General features: G+C 35.5%; 1 protein-coding gene across 2 annotated transcripts in view; it reads right to left on the bottom strand.

The window, feature by feature from the left end:
• The window catches only part of SEPSECS (Sep (O-phosphoserine) tRNA:Sec (selenocysteine) tRNA synthase), a 34978-nt gene that overhangs the window by 14609 nt on the left and 704 nt on the right, over positions 1-19665 (bottom strand). Inside the window, exons 2-8 of one of the 2 annotated variants that reach the window (XM_082462059.1) lie at positions 19036-19190; positions 17070-17188; positions 16562-16720; positions 14115-14268; positions 10173-10275; positions 3873-4002; positions 3648-3739 (exon numbers count right to left, since the gene is read on the bottom strand). In XM_082462059.1, the coding sequence (XP_082318185.1) occupies positions 3648-3739; positions 3873-4002; positions 10173-10275; positions 14115-14268; positions 16562-16720; positions 17070-17188; positions 19036-19190 (912 nt within the window). Of the gene's footprint in view, positions 1-3647; positions 3740-3872; positions 4003-10172; positions 10276-14114; positions 14269-16561; positions 16721-17069; positions 17189-19035; positions 19191-19665 lie in introns of those variants that run through there. The other variant, XM_082462060.1, reaches the window with a different exon arrangement.

Genomic DNA, 19665 nt, shown 5'->3' with positions numbered 1-19665 from the left:
TCTACCCAGTAGTCAAACCTTAGTGCTCACTCTACCTGACCTAGCAGTGGCACTGGGCAATCACACTTCCCTCCTTGATACACTTCCTTCACTTGGCTTCTAGGACTCCACTCCTGCTTTCCCTCCTTTTCAGTCTCCTTTTCTGGTCTCTTTCCTTCTCCCAGACCTCTTAATGTTGGAGTGCCCCAGAGCTCAGTCCCTGCACTTCTTTTCTGTTTAGACTCATTCTCTTAAAATCTCAGCTAATCTCTTAGCCAATTAACTCCCCCAACTTTTTATGTCCAGCTCAGCTCTCTCTCTTAACACTAGACTCGTATCGCGCTCCATACCTACATCTCTACCTAGATGTCAGAGGACATCCTGATTTCAACTTTGTCTGAAACTGAACTCTTGGCCTTCCCCTCCAACCCACGGGCTTCCCCATCTCAGTTAATGGCTCCTCCATTCTTCCAACTGCTCAGGTCAAAAATCTCAGAATTATTCTTGATGTCTCTCTTTCACTCACAATACATTCATCTGGAATTTCTGTTGGCTCAATCTTCAAAAGAGAGCTAGAATCCAACCACTTCCATCACCTCCACTGGCGCCATCTAGATCCAAGTCAACATCACTTCTTGATTTCTGCAAAAGCTGAACTTCTACCCTTGCCCCCCTCATTTATTCTCAACACGGCAACCAGAGCGATCCTTCGACATACAAATCAGATCACATTACTCCTCTATTCAAAACCCTCCAATGGTTCTCTATCTAAGTCACTCAGAATATGAGGCAAAGACCTTATATGGCCTAGAAAGCCCTCCATGACGGGCCCCACCCCCAATACCATCCTGACCTCAACTCTCACAACTCTCCTTGATCACGCTGCTCCAACCATACTGGCCTCTTCCCTGCTTCTCAAACACACTGACTCGGCCCTGATTCCTGGTGCTGGCTTTTTGCCTGAAACACTCTTCTCCATCATACATGTATACTCCCTCAAACTTCTTCAAGCCAACCCAAATGTCATGTTCTCAACGAGGCCTGCACTAACCACTGCATTTAAAGAATCAATTCTCACCACTTCCCCACACACATCATCCCCAACCCCCCCTTGTTTTACTCTATTCTTTTCTTCCATAGCGCTTTCAGCTTTATAATTTATGTATTAAACAAACATTTATATTTTATGTGAATATAAATAAACATTTATGTTTTTGTGATTTGTTATGTGATTTGCTGGTGTCCTCCCTATGAAATGCAAGCTGCACAAGAGCAGGTATCTTTGTCTGTTTTATTGATTGCTCTATCAATATTATGTGCCTGACACATAACAGATGCTCAACATATATTTAGTAAATTAAGTATTTACTCAATGAAACCTATCCTACACTCAACTTTATCTACTTTGAGTTTCAGAGAAATACTAGTCCATACTGTAGACCATGCTATTTTAAATGGGCTTGTCATTGTTCAGATGGGGGGTGGGAGGGGTCAAGACAGCCTAATGGGGGCGGAAATGGATAGGAGGTACCATGAAACTGAAGAGACCATCATCTTAAAAATTTCAAACTTAAAAAAGTTTGATTTATAAATTACCCATATGATTTGTGCTGGATTACTAAATTACAGGCCAATTCCCATGATTACAATGCTCAAGGCCCAGAAAGTAGCTGTTTTATTTCAGGAAATATTCTATAATCTTTTAGAACTAGAAGTGGCCTGAGATAGCAATTGTTTCTTTCACAAGTAATGAAATAAAATCTGTGAGTTCAAGAACCTTTTCCATAGTGAAACAACTAGTGAGAGGAGAGCTAAGACCCACTGACATCGGATACAACTCAACTCTCATACAGAGAGATGACGGTTTTCCGCATCTATAAACAGTCTTCACCTGTCATACGGAGAAGGGCCCTTGAAAGATTCTGCTGAGGTTTTCTCCTGGCCAGAACAAGATGATTACTTCTTGGAGTTTATCAAACTGGAGTGTTAGTCTAATCATTTAAAATTTCTTTTCAGGCATAATTTACAAATAGTACAATTTCAGGTGTCCACTTCTATGAATTTTGACAAACATACAGTCATGAAACTACTCCCACTATCAAGATACAAAACATTTCACTACCATTAACAGCCCCCTCCCCCAGCCCAAGCCTCTAGCATCCAGTGATCTTTTCTCTGTCCTGATATTTTTTTGCCTTTTCCAGGATGGCATATAAATAAAACCATATAATATGTAGCCTTTCAAGCCTGGCTTATTTCATTTAGCATAATGCATCTGAGAGTTGTTACGGTATTGCATATATCAGTAGTTTGTGTTCCTTTTTATTGCTGAGTAGTACGTACCACAGTTTGTTTATACCCCAGATGATGGACATTTGAGTTGTTTCCAGGTTTTCACAATTATGAATAAAATCACCATGAACATTCACATAAAGGTTTTTGTACAGATACAAATTTTCATTTCTCTTGAGTAAACAGCTAAGAGTGGGACAGCTAGTTTATGTGGTAAGTAAATGTTTATAAGAAACTGCCAAAGTGTTTTCCAAAGTTGCTGTACCATTTTGCATTCCTATCAGCAACATCTGAGAGTTCTACTTGCTTGAGATCCTTGCCAGTGTTGTCTGTTTTTATTGTTTGTTTGTTTGTTTAATATTAGCCCTTCTCCTAGGTGGGTAGTGGTATCTCACTGTGGTTTTAATCTGCATTCCCCTAATGACTGAGGTTGAGCATCTTTTTCTATACCACGTAAATCTTAAGAGATGTCCTAACAATGGAAAGTAAATAATTACTTTCCTATGCGTTGAATTAGTGGAGAGAAAGGGACTAGGGTAAAACAGGGCACAGAAAATGTTAAACTTCTGTTACATATTCATAAGGCTGCTGAGAGGATCCATCAGATGACGTACATGAAAATACTTTAAAATATGTAAATTACTATTATAAATCTAAGGGACTGTAATTGCTACTAAGTGTTAGAAAGTTATACAGACACAAAAACTGCACCAGGGGCCTCTAGCTCTCCCAGATGGGAGATGAATACAACACCTTAGTCTGACCTGCCCTACCAACATTGTCTCTGTCTACAATTTTGGAGTTGTCCCTGAATTAAGTTAGTTTTTAGTGCTGGAGACAAAGTCCAATTTTTAAGCACAAATGTCACTTTTCTTTTCATAACCGACATAATCAATGAGTTCATCAGCATTCCAATAATGCCAAGGGATGGATTTATTATTTTAGAATGAGAAGCTGGCCAACATCTGACCTGGTTCTTCCTCCTGCAACTGACATGTCACAACTAAACAAATCTTCAGGCTTCCAAAACTAAAAAGAAAAAATTTGTCCATTTGTCTTTTAAGAGCCTCTACCTATAAGTGATAAATGAATTAAATTTTACCAAAATAATAAGAATCCCTGATGCAGGAGTTTCTTAAGACAAAAACAAACACAAAAGCAAAAATCACTTTTCCAAGATTCCTCAGGATATCTGAATAGACAGGATAACAATGATTTATTGAAAACCACATAGGGAGGGTCCAGATCAAAGTAAATCCCCTAGGACTTTGCTAGGTATCTACATCCCAATGTGATAAACCAATAGACAAAAACACCAATACTTTGGAGTACTGTTTTAGTCAACGGTATTGTTTACACCTAACAGGAAAGCTTACCTTTCTTTCTTTTAATAGCTTCTTGTAGCCATTCGATCCAAGTGATAATAAAGTAATAAGGACATCTAAAGTAGGTGAAGCTGAAGCTCTTCCTGAAATAAGGATGATAAGTTACATTCAGAAGGGGAAAAAAGCTTTGTAAATTAAGATTTATTACAGTAGCCTATGTACAAATGGATTTTTGTTTGTTAGTTACTTTTTCTGAAGAGCAACTGATTTATTTACCTGGATACATCTTGCTGATTTCCTGAATGAAGGAATCATTAAAGCCAGCAATTATAGCGCCACCTACTGGAACCATAAAATTTTTGTCCAAGCTCTGAACGAAAGCGTCTATTCTACCAACCCGAGCCCCCTAGAATGGAATAAGATGTAGTATTACATATTAGTTTCTAGAAGAAGAGACAGCAACTGCTATTAATAAATACCATTAAAACAATGCAGAAATAAAAAACAGATGAAAGATTTTTATTTTCTTTGTACCGATGTCAGTAAAATATTTTTAAGCATTAAACTGAGTTTTTAAATGCTGCTCCTTATATGTGGAAGAGCACTTTATAGTTACAAGCTGCTTTCACACATAAATCATTTAATCTTCACACCAAGCCTGTGAGGAAGGCAGAGTTTCAGCATCAGTTCAGGTGGGAACTACATTGGAACAGAACTTTTCACCTTAAAATTGGGTAAGAGAGAGTGAATTCCTCCCATGCCTCTCATCTGTGATCTTCTATTTGACAGTAAACAACAACAGTGGGTCCTACAACTATTAAGTAATTTTAAACACCCTCTGTGAGTTCAAGAGTGGTCACCATAATCTAATGGACTGTAGCCACCGATGCTGCCAATCAGTAAGTTACACATTAAGTGCCTCTCTTTGAGCTTGGATAATCTACTAACCTGCGTGACCACTTTAAGCAACAAGCTCTGCTCCTACCACCACTTGGATAATAAAGGAGAAAAGAAAAATTTTATTTTTAACTTCAACTAATGGAATTTTTTTGGTATACTCTTGGCATAAGAGTTTCTACATAAGAGTTTCTACATAACTTATGTTTCCTAATGTTATAATCTTAGATGATCTCATTCCACTGCAAATGAACTTCAAGTGAAAATCTCGTATTCTGGTGAAAAATGGAATACTTGCTAGAAATGTAACACTAACTTCTAGTCCCATGCGACACAGTCTATAACCTTCTGCCTAATGTGCTTCAATTTCCTCCTCTTAAAAACTGAGATACTATCTAAATTTCAACTAAGATAGTTTTTTTCTTTATCTGTAGCCACAGATTTTCAATCTGTATTCACAATCTACATTCCTATTAATATTGTAACCATATTTGACCTTCATCCTCCCACTTTATATCCACATCCATAGCTGAGGGAGAATAGAAGGAGCAGATAGAAGAGAACAGAAGTAGCCTAATCTAAGAGGTCAGATCCAGGCAATAGGTAGAAGCAGCAAAAGCAGAAAAGGGAAGGGGCACAGACAACTTTGGAGGCTATTGTATGATTGTTTAAATCTTAACCTTCCCCTGTCATTCTCCTTTCTAACTTCCTCATAAACTATGATCAGAGAAAATCTCACCTTATCACAGGAAAACAGAGAGAAGCATATGAGACTAATTGAATAAATAACTGAAAACCATGCAAAGTAGCACATAAAAATAAAGTGGAACAGTCAGAGTTGCCTTTTTATTAACATTTAAGTAGTGCCCAAGGTCTCCTGAGAGAAATCTGAACCTAAATTAGGAGGAGTACTAAGAGAGCAATCAGTGCACCAGACTTTGCTAGAACCCCTTCATCACTAAAACACAGAAAGCATACAAAGGGTAGCAAATTCTGTGGCAAGAAAACAGACAGGCTGGACCCAATCTCAGGAATGGTGTATAGACCTCATTCTCCACACTAAAGTCTGGGGCCATTAATGAGGAGGAGAGAAAAACACCAGAAGGCTGGAAGGGCTTAAACAGAATAGGAAACACAGGAGCATGTCCTATGAAGTGAACGGCTGCCATTTATCAGTTCATCCATTTACTCATTTATTCAGGGAATAAATACTTGGGCACCTATCATCTGCCAAACATTGTTCCAGGTTCTGGGCATAGCAGCAGTGAATAAAACAGATCATTGTTCATATAATAATTACGGCCAGAATTTACTAAGAACTTACTATGCATCAGGCACTGTTCTAAGCACTTTACATTCTTAACTCAGTTAACCCATGCAGTAGCTATCTGGGCAGATGCCACAGTAATAGCTATTTTACAGATGAGAATATTAAGACTCAGTGAAATTAAAGTGACGTGCCCAAGGTCAGAAATGTAGTTAACAGCACAGCTGGGATTCAAATCCAGGCAGTTAAAGCACCTTACTGAAAGTCACCCAGGCAAAAACCTAGGTAATCAGGATGAAGAGCCCATGTTTAAAAAGTAAAATATTATTCCTATGGCATTTGCATCCTTCCAGCAACTCAGGCCAAAAGTCTTGGTGTCCCTGAATCCTCATTTCCTCATTCCTTGCATCGGGTTCATCCGCATACCATGTAAGATCGACTCTCAAAATACATCTGAATCCAACCATTTCCTAACACCTTAACAGCAACCACCCTGGCCCATGCCACCAACGCATCTCACGTGGGCTGCTGCAACAGCGTTCCCCGCTTGCCTTCCTACAGGCCATTCCCCACAGCGCAGCCGTCACACGTCACTCTCCTGCTCAAAACCCTCCAATGGCTGATGACCATACCAAGAATAAAATCTCAAATCTTTAACACACCTCAAATCTCTTTACGACCACTGCTGCCCTCATTTGCCCTGGTCCGGCCACGCTGGCCTCCTTGCTATTCCTCATGCATTCCAAGCACACCCCCGCCTCAATGTCTTGGCACTTGCTGTTACCTTCTGTCCAGAATCTCTCCAGAGAGCTGCCCAGCTCACTCCTTCATAACACTCGGGGCTCTGCTCAAATGTTACCTCTCAGAGAGGACCTCCTCGATCACGCCATCTGATACTCCTCCCCCACAAATACTAGAGCATTTATCAAGACCTGTCATCCTTATTGTTTACTGTCTGCTTCTGTTCCAAGAGGATAAAGATTTTGTTGTATTTACTACTGCATCCCCAGTGCCTACCCTGCCTGGCACATCCATGGGGACACTGCAAATATCTGTTGAATGAACTGACAATTAGGTCTGTGAATAACTAGTATAACACCTACTTCTCTCAAATTCTCAATAAACAAAGTTGCTGCTTCCCACACTTGGGGAGCTTTACAATCCTTAATTCTATGTATTTTTGTGACTCTACTACAACCCTCTCTGTTAATGTGTCCTCACATCCATATTCCATGAGTCTCCTAAATTAGTCAGTTTAGTATATGTCAGAAGTATAGGTTCTGCAAAGCTAATTTCCTGGGGACAACATATGCATATCAGAATGCTCTATATGCTCAGCACTGAGTCATTCTGGGGCACTGCCCTAAAAAAAAAAAAATTCTGAAACATTTTAGTTATACCTCTTTCTTCAGTATTTGCTTGATTATTACAATACTATCTTCTCAAGAAAGCTTCCCAGTTTTAGTACTTTGTTTTTTAGAGGAAGATAAAGGGATTTGGAGTCACACTGAACTATATGGGCCATTTTGCAGCTTGGGACCTTAGGCAAGTCACTTAATACTTCCGAGTTTGTTTCCTCACTTGTAGGACGGAAACAATGAGAAGTACACCTCAAACTGTTAGGATTAAGTTAATAAACTTTAAAAGTCTAGCAGGATGCCTGACACATGGTGGGTATGGGCACTCAGTAAATGGTATGTATAACTGATAAAAACTACTGAGATAAATTAAAGCTAATTTTAATTTTTTAGAATGTCATGAAACAGCTAGCACTGAGTAAGACCCAAGTATTTATTTGGCTGAAAGCAATAGGGACACCACCTCTTTTTGTGAGGGCCAATGTTTATGTACTGCTTTTTTTTTTTTTTAAAGAAATGTCAATTCTAGAAGGTAATACAGTATCTGCAACAATACAACAGCTACCTTATAAAAATTCATTCACCATCTTATAGTGTTATTTTCTGGTTAAAATTTTAGTAAAACCACCTCACGAATGAAGAGAGGTGATGACAAAGTAGGGTATTCGTCATGCACAACTCCACGGGCAGCTTTCATATTGTATCCTGGAGCTTGTTTTCATTTAAGAGTCTTAATCTCTTCAATTACACCACCAAATTTTCTAGTATTCAAAAATATGTCATGAGCACCAAAACAATGAGCACTGCTGAGTTAAGTACATAACATTTGGGTAAATGCTAAGGAGCCATTAAACTGATCATTATGAAGACTTTATAAGCATGTGGAGAGTATAGAAATATAATCTAAGTTTATATTTAAGTTTAAAAATTAAATATGCTTTTGACTATATTTTAAAAAGTTAATACTAAATGTACACAATGGCTATAACCATGTAAAAAGCAATACGTATATGTATTAAAGAAAGAGAAAAAAGGGATACACAAATTATTAAGAGTAATTGTTAGGGTAACAGGGTTATGAGTGATCTTCTACCCCTTCCTCACTTTTCTAAACTTTTAGGAGTGTTACAATATCTGACTTTTAAAAGAATTAAGGCTGCTAAAAATTAAAGAGGAGGAGAAAGGAAAAAGGGGAGGAGGAATAAAAATGAATCACTGAAATAGTATGTTTTTCAAGATTTCCAGCATAGATAACTGTACAACCTTCCTCTGCTACCATTCAAATTAGATATAATCTAGTCTGAAACTGTAATAAGCCTTAAAAAGTTAAGGAATAATGCAATGCAAAAGGATACCAAGGAAACAGTAAATGGTCTTCCACAAAGGTTTTAAGAAACCCTCGCATACCATGCATACAACCACTCCACCTCTGGACTTCTTTTGTTATGTAAACTAATCTATTTCCTCATTGATTAAGCTAATTTGGGTTGGGTTTTTGTTACTTGCAGTCAATTACATTCTAACTGGTACAAACTTTGAGTAAAGAAATTAAGCAAATCAGCTAATACTATTGTATAAACCATATTTATATCAGAGATAATACTAGTACTCAAAATAACAAAAAAGAAAACAAAAAAATTTATGAGATAGGATCTACAGGGCTAAGGAGCATTCACCACCACATGGCAGAAGGCCACAGATAAGCTGTGAATAACTCTTATCCACATAACACAAATCACATGTGTGTCAAAACTGAATATTTGACTAACATCACTATGCACGCAAATCATAAAATTCGTATCATACCTAGATAATATCTATCCATATCCTGATATAGTGTGAATAATTAATCACTGTAAGTAAATATAATACATCATTTATTCATTCAGTTGTTTGAGTAACCAATTATTGAGTGTCAATTATGTACTAGGTACTGTCCTAAGTATTGAGGACATAACAGTGAACAAAACAAAGTCCTTTCCCTAACAGAACCTTAATTCTAATCACTACCAATAAGTAGACAGTAAACAAACATCATATCAAATGGTGACAAGTGCTATGGCGAAAAAGAGCAAGAGGCCATCAATTTCAAGAAGCACCATTACTTTACATACCACTAGGTAAGAATAAACATTGCCAATTAACATTATAAGACACCTCAATTTCAGAGATATAACATGGAAAAATGTGTACTTTAAAATCAATGAATATGGCAAAACAGAAAAAGAGGGATAGAAAATGCTGGCAAGGAAGAAGGTGTTATTTTAGATAAGGCGTCTGAGAAAGTCTCATCAACCTAAAGAAAGTCAGGTAAGAAGCCACGCAACTCTCCAGAAAAGCAACCTAACAAGCGGTATGAGCAGGAGTGGGGTGCACACGGGTAGCACAAGAGAGGAAGAGAAAGGAGGCAAATGTGCCAGGAGGGTGGGTAAGAGGGAGAGCAGCAGGAAATGAAATCAGGGAAGCTGCAGACGCCTGAGGACACAGAGCCGTGGCTGTGACTCTTACTCTGAATGGGATGGGAAGCTCAGACATGTTTTAAAAATAAGAATCTAAAACAGATGACTGGGATCTAGGTGATGCTTATAAAAATAAAATAAAATAAAATCAGTTTTTAAAAACCTGCCAACTCCATAGCTATACGCTAGAATGTTTATAAATGAAGTCATTTTCAGTCTAGGATATAAAGGTAAAGTGATTCCTTAAATACTAAATATAGAATATAGAACAAGTAATCAATATAGTTTTTAAAACACTATAATCCAGTATATTAGAAAAATGAAAACACTGGCAATGGAACAGTCTCAGAAAGTTAAAAAAATAAGCTACTAAAGTATTTCCATGTTGGTTCTGACCAAAACTATAGTCCAATGACACTAGCAAAGAATAATGACTTTTACTGAGTGACTACTGGATGCAAATTTCTAATGCTCCATGAATGAGAAGATGCTAGATTAACTGTTTTTCTGTATTAGGTTGTAAGAAAAACAAAGTAATAATCCCAAATATGTTAAAATCCATTTTTTCCTGACATATCTTTTGACACTCTCTTACCTGCTGAATGAGGTGCATGCACTTTGAAGACTGCACTCCATAAGCATTGTTAACTATATGTGGAATGCCATAATTAGCACAAATCACAGCCAGTTCTTCTAATCTGTAAACATATTCAATAGAAAGACATATTCATACTCTGCCTTAATAAATTACGAGAAAAGTTTTTTAATTTAATAGTTATCCTTAAAGTATACTAGGGAAAAAAAAGACAAACTGAAATTTCTACAGCAGTATTTTAGCATATAGTTTGGCACCTTGGAAATGCACAGCAGGCATTTAAGGATAAACCTGAAAAAGCTTTTAAATTAATGTCACCAATAAATAAGAAAATGTGTATTTAGAAATATCTTACATAGATGGTAGCTTTTAAATCACTTGAAAATTTCCTATATAAAAAGCAAGAAGCAGATTATTTATAAAGACCTCTTACAAGGTTGATATGCTCATTTTTAAATGCTTTCGGTTGCTTATCATCCTAAGATAATATCTGCAAAATAATCAGCATATCTTGAAATCTTAAGAAATCTCACATTAAGCATCTCATAAAGTAAAAAATACATTTTCAAATAGACTTTAATGTGTTAAAAAATACAGAACATTAAAATATTTCAGTACCAAGATAACATTTTCCAACAACTTGGATACTAAAGAATCTTTTAAATAGCTGCTGGTTTTAAATTCACTCGTACTCCTTCATTTGACACTCCCCATATTAAAACAATCTGAGAGTCTAACTTTATGCAAAGTAAGGTAATAAATTTCAATTAGAGTATAATAAATGATGTTCCTTTGCAAAACCAAATAATACTTGTGACTGAAGTCATCTCTAACAGAAATGTCTTCACGCTATGAAGCTAAAACTAAATCCTATGGTTTGATAAAATTAATTTTTTAAAAATGTTCTCTCTACAATATAAAAAATTTGGAAGCAAAGCATTTTGAGAGAATAAAAATTATTTCTCAGATAAATGTACTACAAATATATATTATATGGTTTAATTATCAACTTACATATAATACATTTTCCTTTTATAGTAGCTGTGCATTAATGTTTTTAAACTACAAACAGAACTAACATTATTCTATTCAACTGTCAGAAGTTTTCAATTTACTTCCCTAAAAGTTTTATGAATTAAAAACTTATTTTATCACTCATTTTCATAAACCTCACAAATCAAGGCAGAAAACTAATCAGATTTTGTTTTTAACAAAATGGACCTTCTGGGATACACACAAGTATTTTCTTCATAAAAGGCACTTTCACATGTTTGTGTTCTAATATTCCTTAATAACAAGCTTCCTTGAGAGTAAGGCACTATAATAACATAAAGCACTTTTTTTTTTAAAAATCACTTGAGTAGTTTTAAATATTCTGAATTGATCAAATTTGCTAATATTTTCAATGTGTATGAGAAAGGCAAAGAGAAGGAGAAAAAATATTTTCCATGTGAAATCAGATTGTATTCTAACTTAGAAGCCAATTTAAGGTGTTTCTCAATTTGAAGAAATGATACTCTTCTTTTTTTTTAACATTTTCTTTGATTTTGCCCCACAATACTCTCTGTCCAGTTAACTAATAAAGACAATATATACGTTCAAATTAAGACTATAAAGGAATTAAACTTAAAGAAATCAAAATGTATTTTTAAATTTAATAAAATCAGAAATTCAAACATATTACTAATAACTGAGCATCACCATTTTCCTAAAGTTCACTCTAATCAGAAACATTCATTATGTAACACCACCAAAAACAGTATACGAGAATTCTACTGACTGAAAAAAAACCTTTTTGACTTTTTCCAAAGGAGACAATGCATGTAAAATGTACTTAGCACTATACCAGGCATACTGTAAACATTCCAAAACAGGTATTCAAAATGATACAGATGGCCAATGGGCACATGAAGAGATGCTCAACATCGCTAATTATTAGAGAGATGCAAATCAAAACTACAATGAGGTATCACCTCACACCAGTCAGAATGGCCATCATTAAAAAGTCTACAAATAATAAATGCTGGAGAGGGTGTGGAGAAAAGGGAACCCTCCTACACTGTTGGTGGGAATGTAAACTGGTACAGCTACTATGGAAAAGACTATGGACGTTCCTTAAAAAAACTGAAAATAGAGTTGCCATACAATCCCAATCCTGGGCATATACACAGACAAAATTCTAATTCGAAAAGATACATGCACCCCTATATTCATAACAGCACTAGGTACAATAGCCGAGATATGGAAGCAACCTAAATGTGCATCTACAGATAAATGGATAAGTATGTGGTCTGTATATATAATGGAATACTACTCAGCCATAAAAAAAAATGAAATAATGACATCTGCAGTAACATGGACAGACCTAGAGATTACCATACTAAGTGAAGTCAGACAGAGAAAAACAAATACCATTTGATATCACTTATATGTGGAATGTAAAATATGATACAAATGAACTTACAAAACAGAAACAGACTCACAGACACAGAAAACAAATTTATGGTTACCAAAAGGGAAAGGGGGTAGGGGAGGGATAAATTAGGAGTCTGGGATTAGCAGATACAAACTACTGTATATAAAATAAACAAACCACAAGGTCATACTGTATAGCACAGGTAATTATATTCAATACCCTATAATAAACCATAATGAAAAAGATACGAAAAAGAATATACATATATATGCATGTGTATATATATGTTATATATACATATAGACATATACATATGTATCTATAGGTATAACTGAATCACTTTGCTGTACACCAGAAACTAACACAACATTGCAAATCAACTATACATCAATTAAAAATACGTCAATTAAAAAAAAAGTTAGTCAAAATGAAACAAAAACAAAGATATCCTCAAGGATAAATAATTTAACTAATACAAATATCCATATGGTGTTTTTGGAAATGTAATTTATTTCAATCACATTAAAATTTTTCTAGATAGCAAAAACATCAATGAAGAAAGACTAAAGATGCTTATTTAATATTTAAATATAAATTTAAAATTTGATAGATAAGTAATGAATAAACAACTAAAGCATATGCAACATGATCTGAAAATAGAATCCAGACTTGTGAATGAAGCAAGGTAAATTTTCAAGAGCAGGGTTTTAAAATTGTCTCTTAAAATCTGCCTATAGTAAAAGCTAACATGCATTCATTACTGCCAAATTATATAACTCCATGAATTAAAATCAAAGTATAACTTGATGCTATGAAAATAGTCCAAAGTCAATATAGTTTTTTTTACAAATTATTAGCACTTCTGTTCAAAATGTTAAAATGAAACCAACAGTTGCTGTCAAAACTAGAAATATGTATTACTATACCTAAGCCTACCACTTTTTCAGAATAAAAATTTGTGGCCATCCTTTAGAAAAGCAAACGTTTGCCTTCTTAAAAAAAATTTTCTTAAATATCTGCATTTTTCTCAAAATGCAAAGACAATTATATACCTAACTGTATATCTGGGTTACTCTTGCAATTAAAAAAAAGTTAGAGGACAATAATCCTAAAATTTTCTATTTAAAATCTGTTAATACTGATAGTTCCTATATATGAAAACTAATTGTAAGATCAAAGTGGAGATGGCAATAAAAACAAGTATGTAAATCCAAAATTTAGCTTAGAAATTTCTATTAAACAATATGAAAAAAGATGCAAGATGCCCAGAAACATAAAGAAGAGCAAGAAAACAGAGACGCTCTGCATGTACTCAGTTGATAAAAGGATCTCCACTTGGTACTAGTTGTTTTTCCTTCTTCTATATCTAATTTTTATTTTCCCAAGCCATTATGTTGTTTCTTCAACAGTCCATTCACGTAGTATTTACTGCCAAATGTTATTTAGGCATCTTTGAGAATTAGTATAAGTGCATTTTATGTAAAAGACTGATGAACACTGAAGGACAATATTCACAAATCATTTACCTATCAGGCACCCTTGGAGCAAAACAGGATGTAGTAGAATGAACACAAAGAACGTAATCAGGCCCAAGTTCCTGGACTTTAGCCTCCACTGCTTTCAGGTCTGTGCGTAGTTCGTCACCTTCTAAAACGTTCTCTATCACCACAGGCTCAAAACCTAACCAAGCCAACCAGAAACCAAAATGTTAGTATAAACTAAAATAAGGGGAGATTGTGAACTCTAGGAAGCACTGCTATTCTACACAAAAACTCTTAAACATTTATTCTAGTCAATGAACCCTTCTCTAATAACAAAGACCTGGCTTAATACCAGCATGAGTCAAAGGCAGGTCAAAATACTGTGAAGGACATCTAGACCACAATTAGGACCACAAATCTACTTAACATTTTGATATGATACGAAAGACTAATTCTGGGAAGTAAGGAAGCAAATGTTAAATAGATGCCTACAAAAGTAATAAAAGAGTCACTGATGACAAAAAGGGTCACTTAGCCCAGTTCAATTTCAGTCCATAGAAAAGTAAATCTACTCATTCTCTGGCAACATTTAAGTTTTATTTTAAATTTCTCTTTATTTCAGAGATGAACAAAAATAATAATTAAAGTATTGAAACAAATCACAATCATCAACTTAATGTTTTACCTCTAAAGAAAAATACAAGACATTTTAGTAGACCCATCTCATAGCTTACAAAAGCCTTCTATAATTTAAATATGAAAATTGTTTTGCGCGCAAGTTATTATGTACTCACATCTTCAGCCTTCTCAAATACCAGACCTAGCAGCAGGCTAGATTTGTGGATTTAAGAGCTATGAGGGATTCAGAAACCATTTAGCTCAACTCACTCACTTCAAAGATAAGGGAGCCAAAGTTTAGGAAGATTAAGTGCCTTCCCCAAGGTCACACAGCAATTTAAAGCAAAGTTACAGGCAAGCAGTCTTCTGTTTTAGAATCCACATCAAGTTGTCCGCATTCTATCTACAGAAATATAAAACTTCAGCCACTATAAAATCATCAATTCATATACGGTGGTCCACAGAACTCTAGGTTTCATATCTCTACAGCTATTAAAACAAAGAAAACTTTACTTAAATAAGTAACTTCCTAAGCACAGTTAATTCTCTATTATTTCTCAAATTCTCTACACTGAACCCTATTTTTGCTTTCAAACAACTATGATGCAAGTTTTTGGTTTTTTTTAAGAATACAACCATCTTGCTTCCTAAGAACATAACATAGTCCAAGTCATAACATCATCTGGAAAAAGCTTCCAGTTTTTCAATATGCCAATCTTTCTATAAGTTTGGTTATCAGTTCTTTGGTTAACAGTTTGCAAATTAACAGACTTGACAGCTTTATGCCACTTAAAATAAACCTTTAAAAAGTCTACCCATTTCTGCTATATGTCCTTATTATGAATCCCTTTACACGAGTTTCTTTAGGATTATTTAGGTAGTTTAATTACAGCCCAATACTGTTCATTTCATACAACAGACTGAGGCCATTCAAAAAATAACTTTAAATTCTCAAATTCAACTTGACCTAAGCAAGCCAAATACTAAAATACCAACTTAAAGTTTTTGTCTCATCTATACTCAATGATGCCTGTATCCTTGTACTTTGATTCATGGTAATTATTTATGTGTATTCCACTCATGTATACAGAACAAACATTCCTGAAGCACCTCTTATGCTCCAGGGATTATTGCTGGGCATTTCACATGTCATCCCACTTAATTCTGAACAGTCTTCTGAGGCAGGTAATCATATCCCCATTTTAACGAATAGGGACATACGACATAGCACTTCCATTTCTTAGTGTGTACTGAAAAGAATCCAAAGCAGGGTCTCAAACAGGTATTTGTACCCCCATGTTCATAGCAGCATTATTCACCACAGCCAAAAGCTGGAAGCAACCCAAGTGTGCACCAGTGAATGAATGAATGAATAAACAAAATGTGTGATATATATACAATGGGAGTCTTAAAAAAGGAAAGAAATTCTGGCACATGCTGTAACATGGATGAACCTTAAAGACATTATGCTAAGTCAAATAAACCAGTCACAAAAGGACAAATATTCTATAATTCCACCTATATGAAGGACAAATTTATAGAGACAGAAAGTAGAATAGTGATTGCTAGGGACTGAGGGTGGTGGGGAGGGGAGAGTTATTGTTTAATAGGTAGAGTTTCAGTTTCAGAGGATGAAAAAGTTCTGTAGAGAGATGGCAGTGATGGTCCACAACAAGAGGAATGCACTTAATGTCAAGGAACTATACATTTAAAAATGTTTGTTAAAAGGGTAAATTTTGTTATGTATATTTTTACCACAATAAAAAGAAGGAATAGGAACAGGTTTAGTTTCTTTTTCATTTATCTAGCTCTATATAAAAAGTTTGAATTTTCTGTGACATTGAAAAACATATATGTTACTTCTCTTCTTTTACCTGCAGTGATCATGGATTTAAAGCAGGACTTCTGGTCTATTCGTGGCCATATAATGTACTTTGCTTTTGGTCTTTTGTGTCGTAATGTTAAGAAACACAGGGTTAGACTCATACCAGTTGCCATCGGAACTACAAAGCAGTTGGTCACTGTATGGACACCTACAAATAAGAAGAAAAACAGAAATTAGTTATTCCACTGAAAAAACAGCATCCTTAAAGAAATTATATACTTCTATCAAATAAAAAGAGTTAACAGACTTAGTGCTTATTCTTCTGTACTCACACTCAGGAAGCTCACTGCTAAATTCATCCTCCAGGCTTATGGCTCTGATTTTCTATCTTATTCTAAAAGTTTTATATATATATATATATACATACACATATATATATGTATTTGTCTTTTCAAAAGCCATTTATACTCTTTTTGGAGAGAAGCATAATAAAAGAAATTAGGCAAAGGTTTGTGTGACTGGTCAGCCAAAAGTATTATGATTAACACAGTACATACCAGCCAACTTTATGATGTCCAGGACCAAAGAATTGGTAATTTTGTTCAAAAGGCTAGAACCTGCAGCTTTGGGTTGCACAGCAGAAATATCACCCGATCGTCCAATTCCATGAATGAACCTAAGCAAAAAATGGCCAACAACTGGACAAAAATATTCAGTGTTCTAAGTAATCCACTGTATAAGTATACAAATACAATAACCAAATAAACACTATACTTGACTATTAATAATGTGAAAATATCTAGTTAAATCAAAACAAATTCATCAAGTATGCTGTGGTAGCTAGTCTTCATGATGGCCACCATCAATTCCAATTTCTCCCTGTGCCCATATGCCACTGCCACACCAAGAGATGGGGTCTAATTCCTCTCTACCTGAAGCTAGGCTGGCCTTAGTGACTTGCTTGGTCTGGAAGAATCTAGCAGGAGTGATGGTCTGGAAACTTCTGAGCTAGGTCATAAGAAGCCTTATATCTTCTATCTGGCCTCTTGAAGGGTTTGCTCAAGGGGAGGTGGGGGGCAGGGGGTCCTCTCTTCAAAGCCAGCTGCTATGCTGGGGAAAGCCCAAGCCAAGCCACTTGGAGAGGCCATCTGAGCTCCCAGCCATCTGAGTGACTCAACTTGGATAAACTGCCCAGTTGAACCTTCAGATGACTAAACTCTCAGCCAACACCTGACTGTACTTCATGAGAGACCTGAAGCAATAATCACCTGCTGAGTCCAGGTAACCTGTCAGAGACAACAATAAATGACTGTTTTAAGCCACTTTGTTTTGAGGTGGTTTGTTATACAGCAATAGAAAACCAGGACTTATGCAACATTAAATTCTCTTCTTTCTTCCCATTTCCCTAATCAGAGCAGTGAGCTAACTTCTAACACGGATGAGCTGATGTTTCAAATACTGCCTTAAGTTTAGAAGAAGTACAGGCTCCTTGAAAATTAGTCTGCAAATCCACTCATTTTAAATTTGGTCATGTAATACACTATTTAAAGACACCTCTGAACATACTTCAAAATCAAAAATCTGTTTGTCATTTATAGTTGCCTAGATCAGAAATTCTGCACACTGGAATTATCACAGAACACGTGTCACTCTCTATTACCACTGCAACCTCACATACAAAGCATTTTTTTACATATATTATCAACCATGTTATCACCTTATTTTTAACCACTAGTTTTTCATCCAGGTCATACATTCATTATCATTAGTTTTGACTGCAATAGTTTCGGTTGAAATAAAATTCTACTATTCCTAGGAAGATTTCATCATGATTTAAAATCATGGAAGACGGGAGTTTGAAAGAGTTTACCTATATTTCGCAGAAAGGTTGGAGAACAGAGAAATGATCATATTTGGAACCACTAACAACTAAATGGTTATCAGAATTGATGAAAAGCTTTCTGAATAATGCAAAAGAAAAAAGTTACTTAACAATCTAAAATTATAATATACCTTTCCTACATCTACTGCAACAAAGCAAGATATTTATAAAATGGGATTCAGTTTAGATGCAGATGAATGATGTTAAAGTTCTATAAATATACCATTCTCTAAAAAAACTTGCCATGTTAGAAAAGAAACATGGAAAACTATAAACAACCTTAGCATATTTTAAACTCATAACAACCAAATAGGTTTATTAGGTTAAACACTCTTAACAGAATGTATAGACAGTACAAACATTCTTAACAGGACGTACAGCCAGTATCCTTAATCACCCAGAAGCTGACAGGGTAAAACCACCTCATATTAGAACTTTTACCCTATTGTCCTGAAAAGCACCTACTCAGGTACATTGTTTCCATCTCCCTGTTGCATCTAGTTCACATGCCCATTTAAACAAGAAGTAGGTTACAAACGGACATTTTATAATTTAATATGATTAATACTGCCACCATTGTTTTTAACAAAAAAAAAAGGGGGGGGAGAGAAGGAAATGCTTTATACTTAAAAAAATCATACCTGTAATGTCGCCGAGCAACTAATGCAGATGCCACTCTCCCTTCCCTTTCTCCCACACCACAATTGCCCAGGAAATTGTTGCTATCCATAATTGCAAGTTCATGTAAAAAGAGTTCAAGTGTACTTTCATCCCAACCATCCTCTGGACACTTGCCCTTAAGAAAAGAAAAAAGAAAACAAAAAAAGGCTTATGACTATATTTAAGAAACCATCATTCCCCAGAACCCTACTTCAATGAACTTTAAAACTTTTCCATGCACATTTTGCCATGCTCCTTGTTTTCTAAAATTCAGACATAAATTCAGCACTCCGAAGAAACTCTGAATAGGCAAACTGTTTGTGTTACACTATTACAATTATCCACACGATGCTGCGAGAAGTGATGATAAATACATACAATGAGATTACTCAGGTTTAAAGTTGCAGTTAAAAGTAACTGAAAACGAATAAACCTTATCTTCAACTAGGATTTTTCACACCAGGGTGTTAGAACTAGGGTTGTCAAACTTTAGTGACATTAAAATACAGGATGCTGGCAAGAACGAGACCTGTGACGTTCCTCAGCAACACCTGCTTCGAGTTAGTATATCGTAGTTTATAAATATGTGTTCCCCAGGAGTAGTGAAAGAT

Source organism: Balaenoptera physalus, assembly GCF_965194825.1.
Source record: "Balaenoptera physalus genome assembly, chromosome: 5".
Lineage (NCBI taxonomy): Eukaryota > Metazoa > Chordata > Mammalia > Artiodactyla > Balaenopteridae > Balaenoptera > Balaenoptera physalus.
Note: the sequence above shows the minus strand (reverse complement) of the source record. Positions and strands in the feature narration are given on the sequence as shown.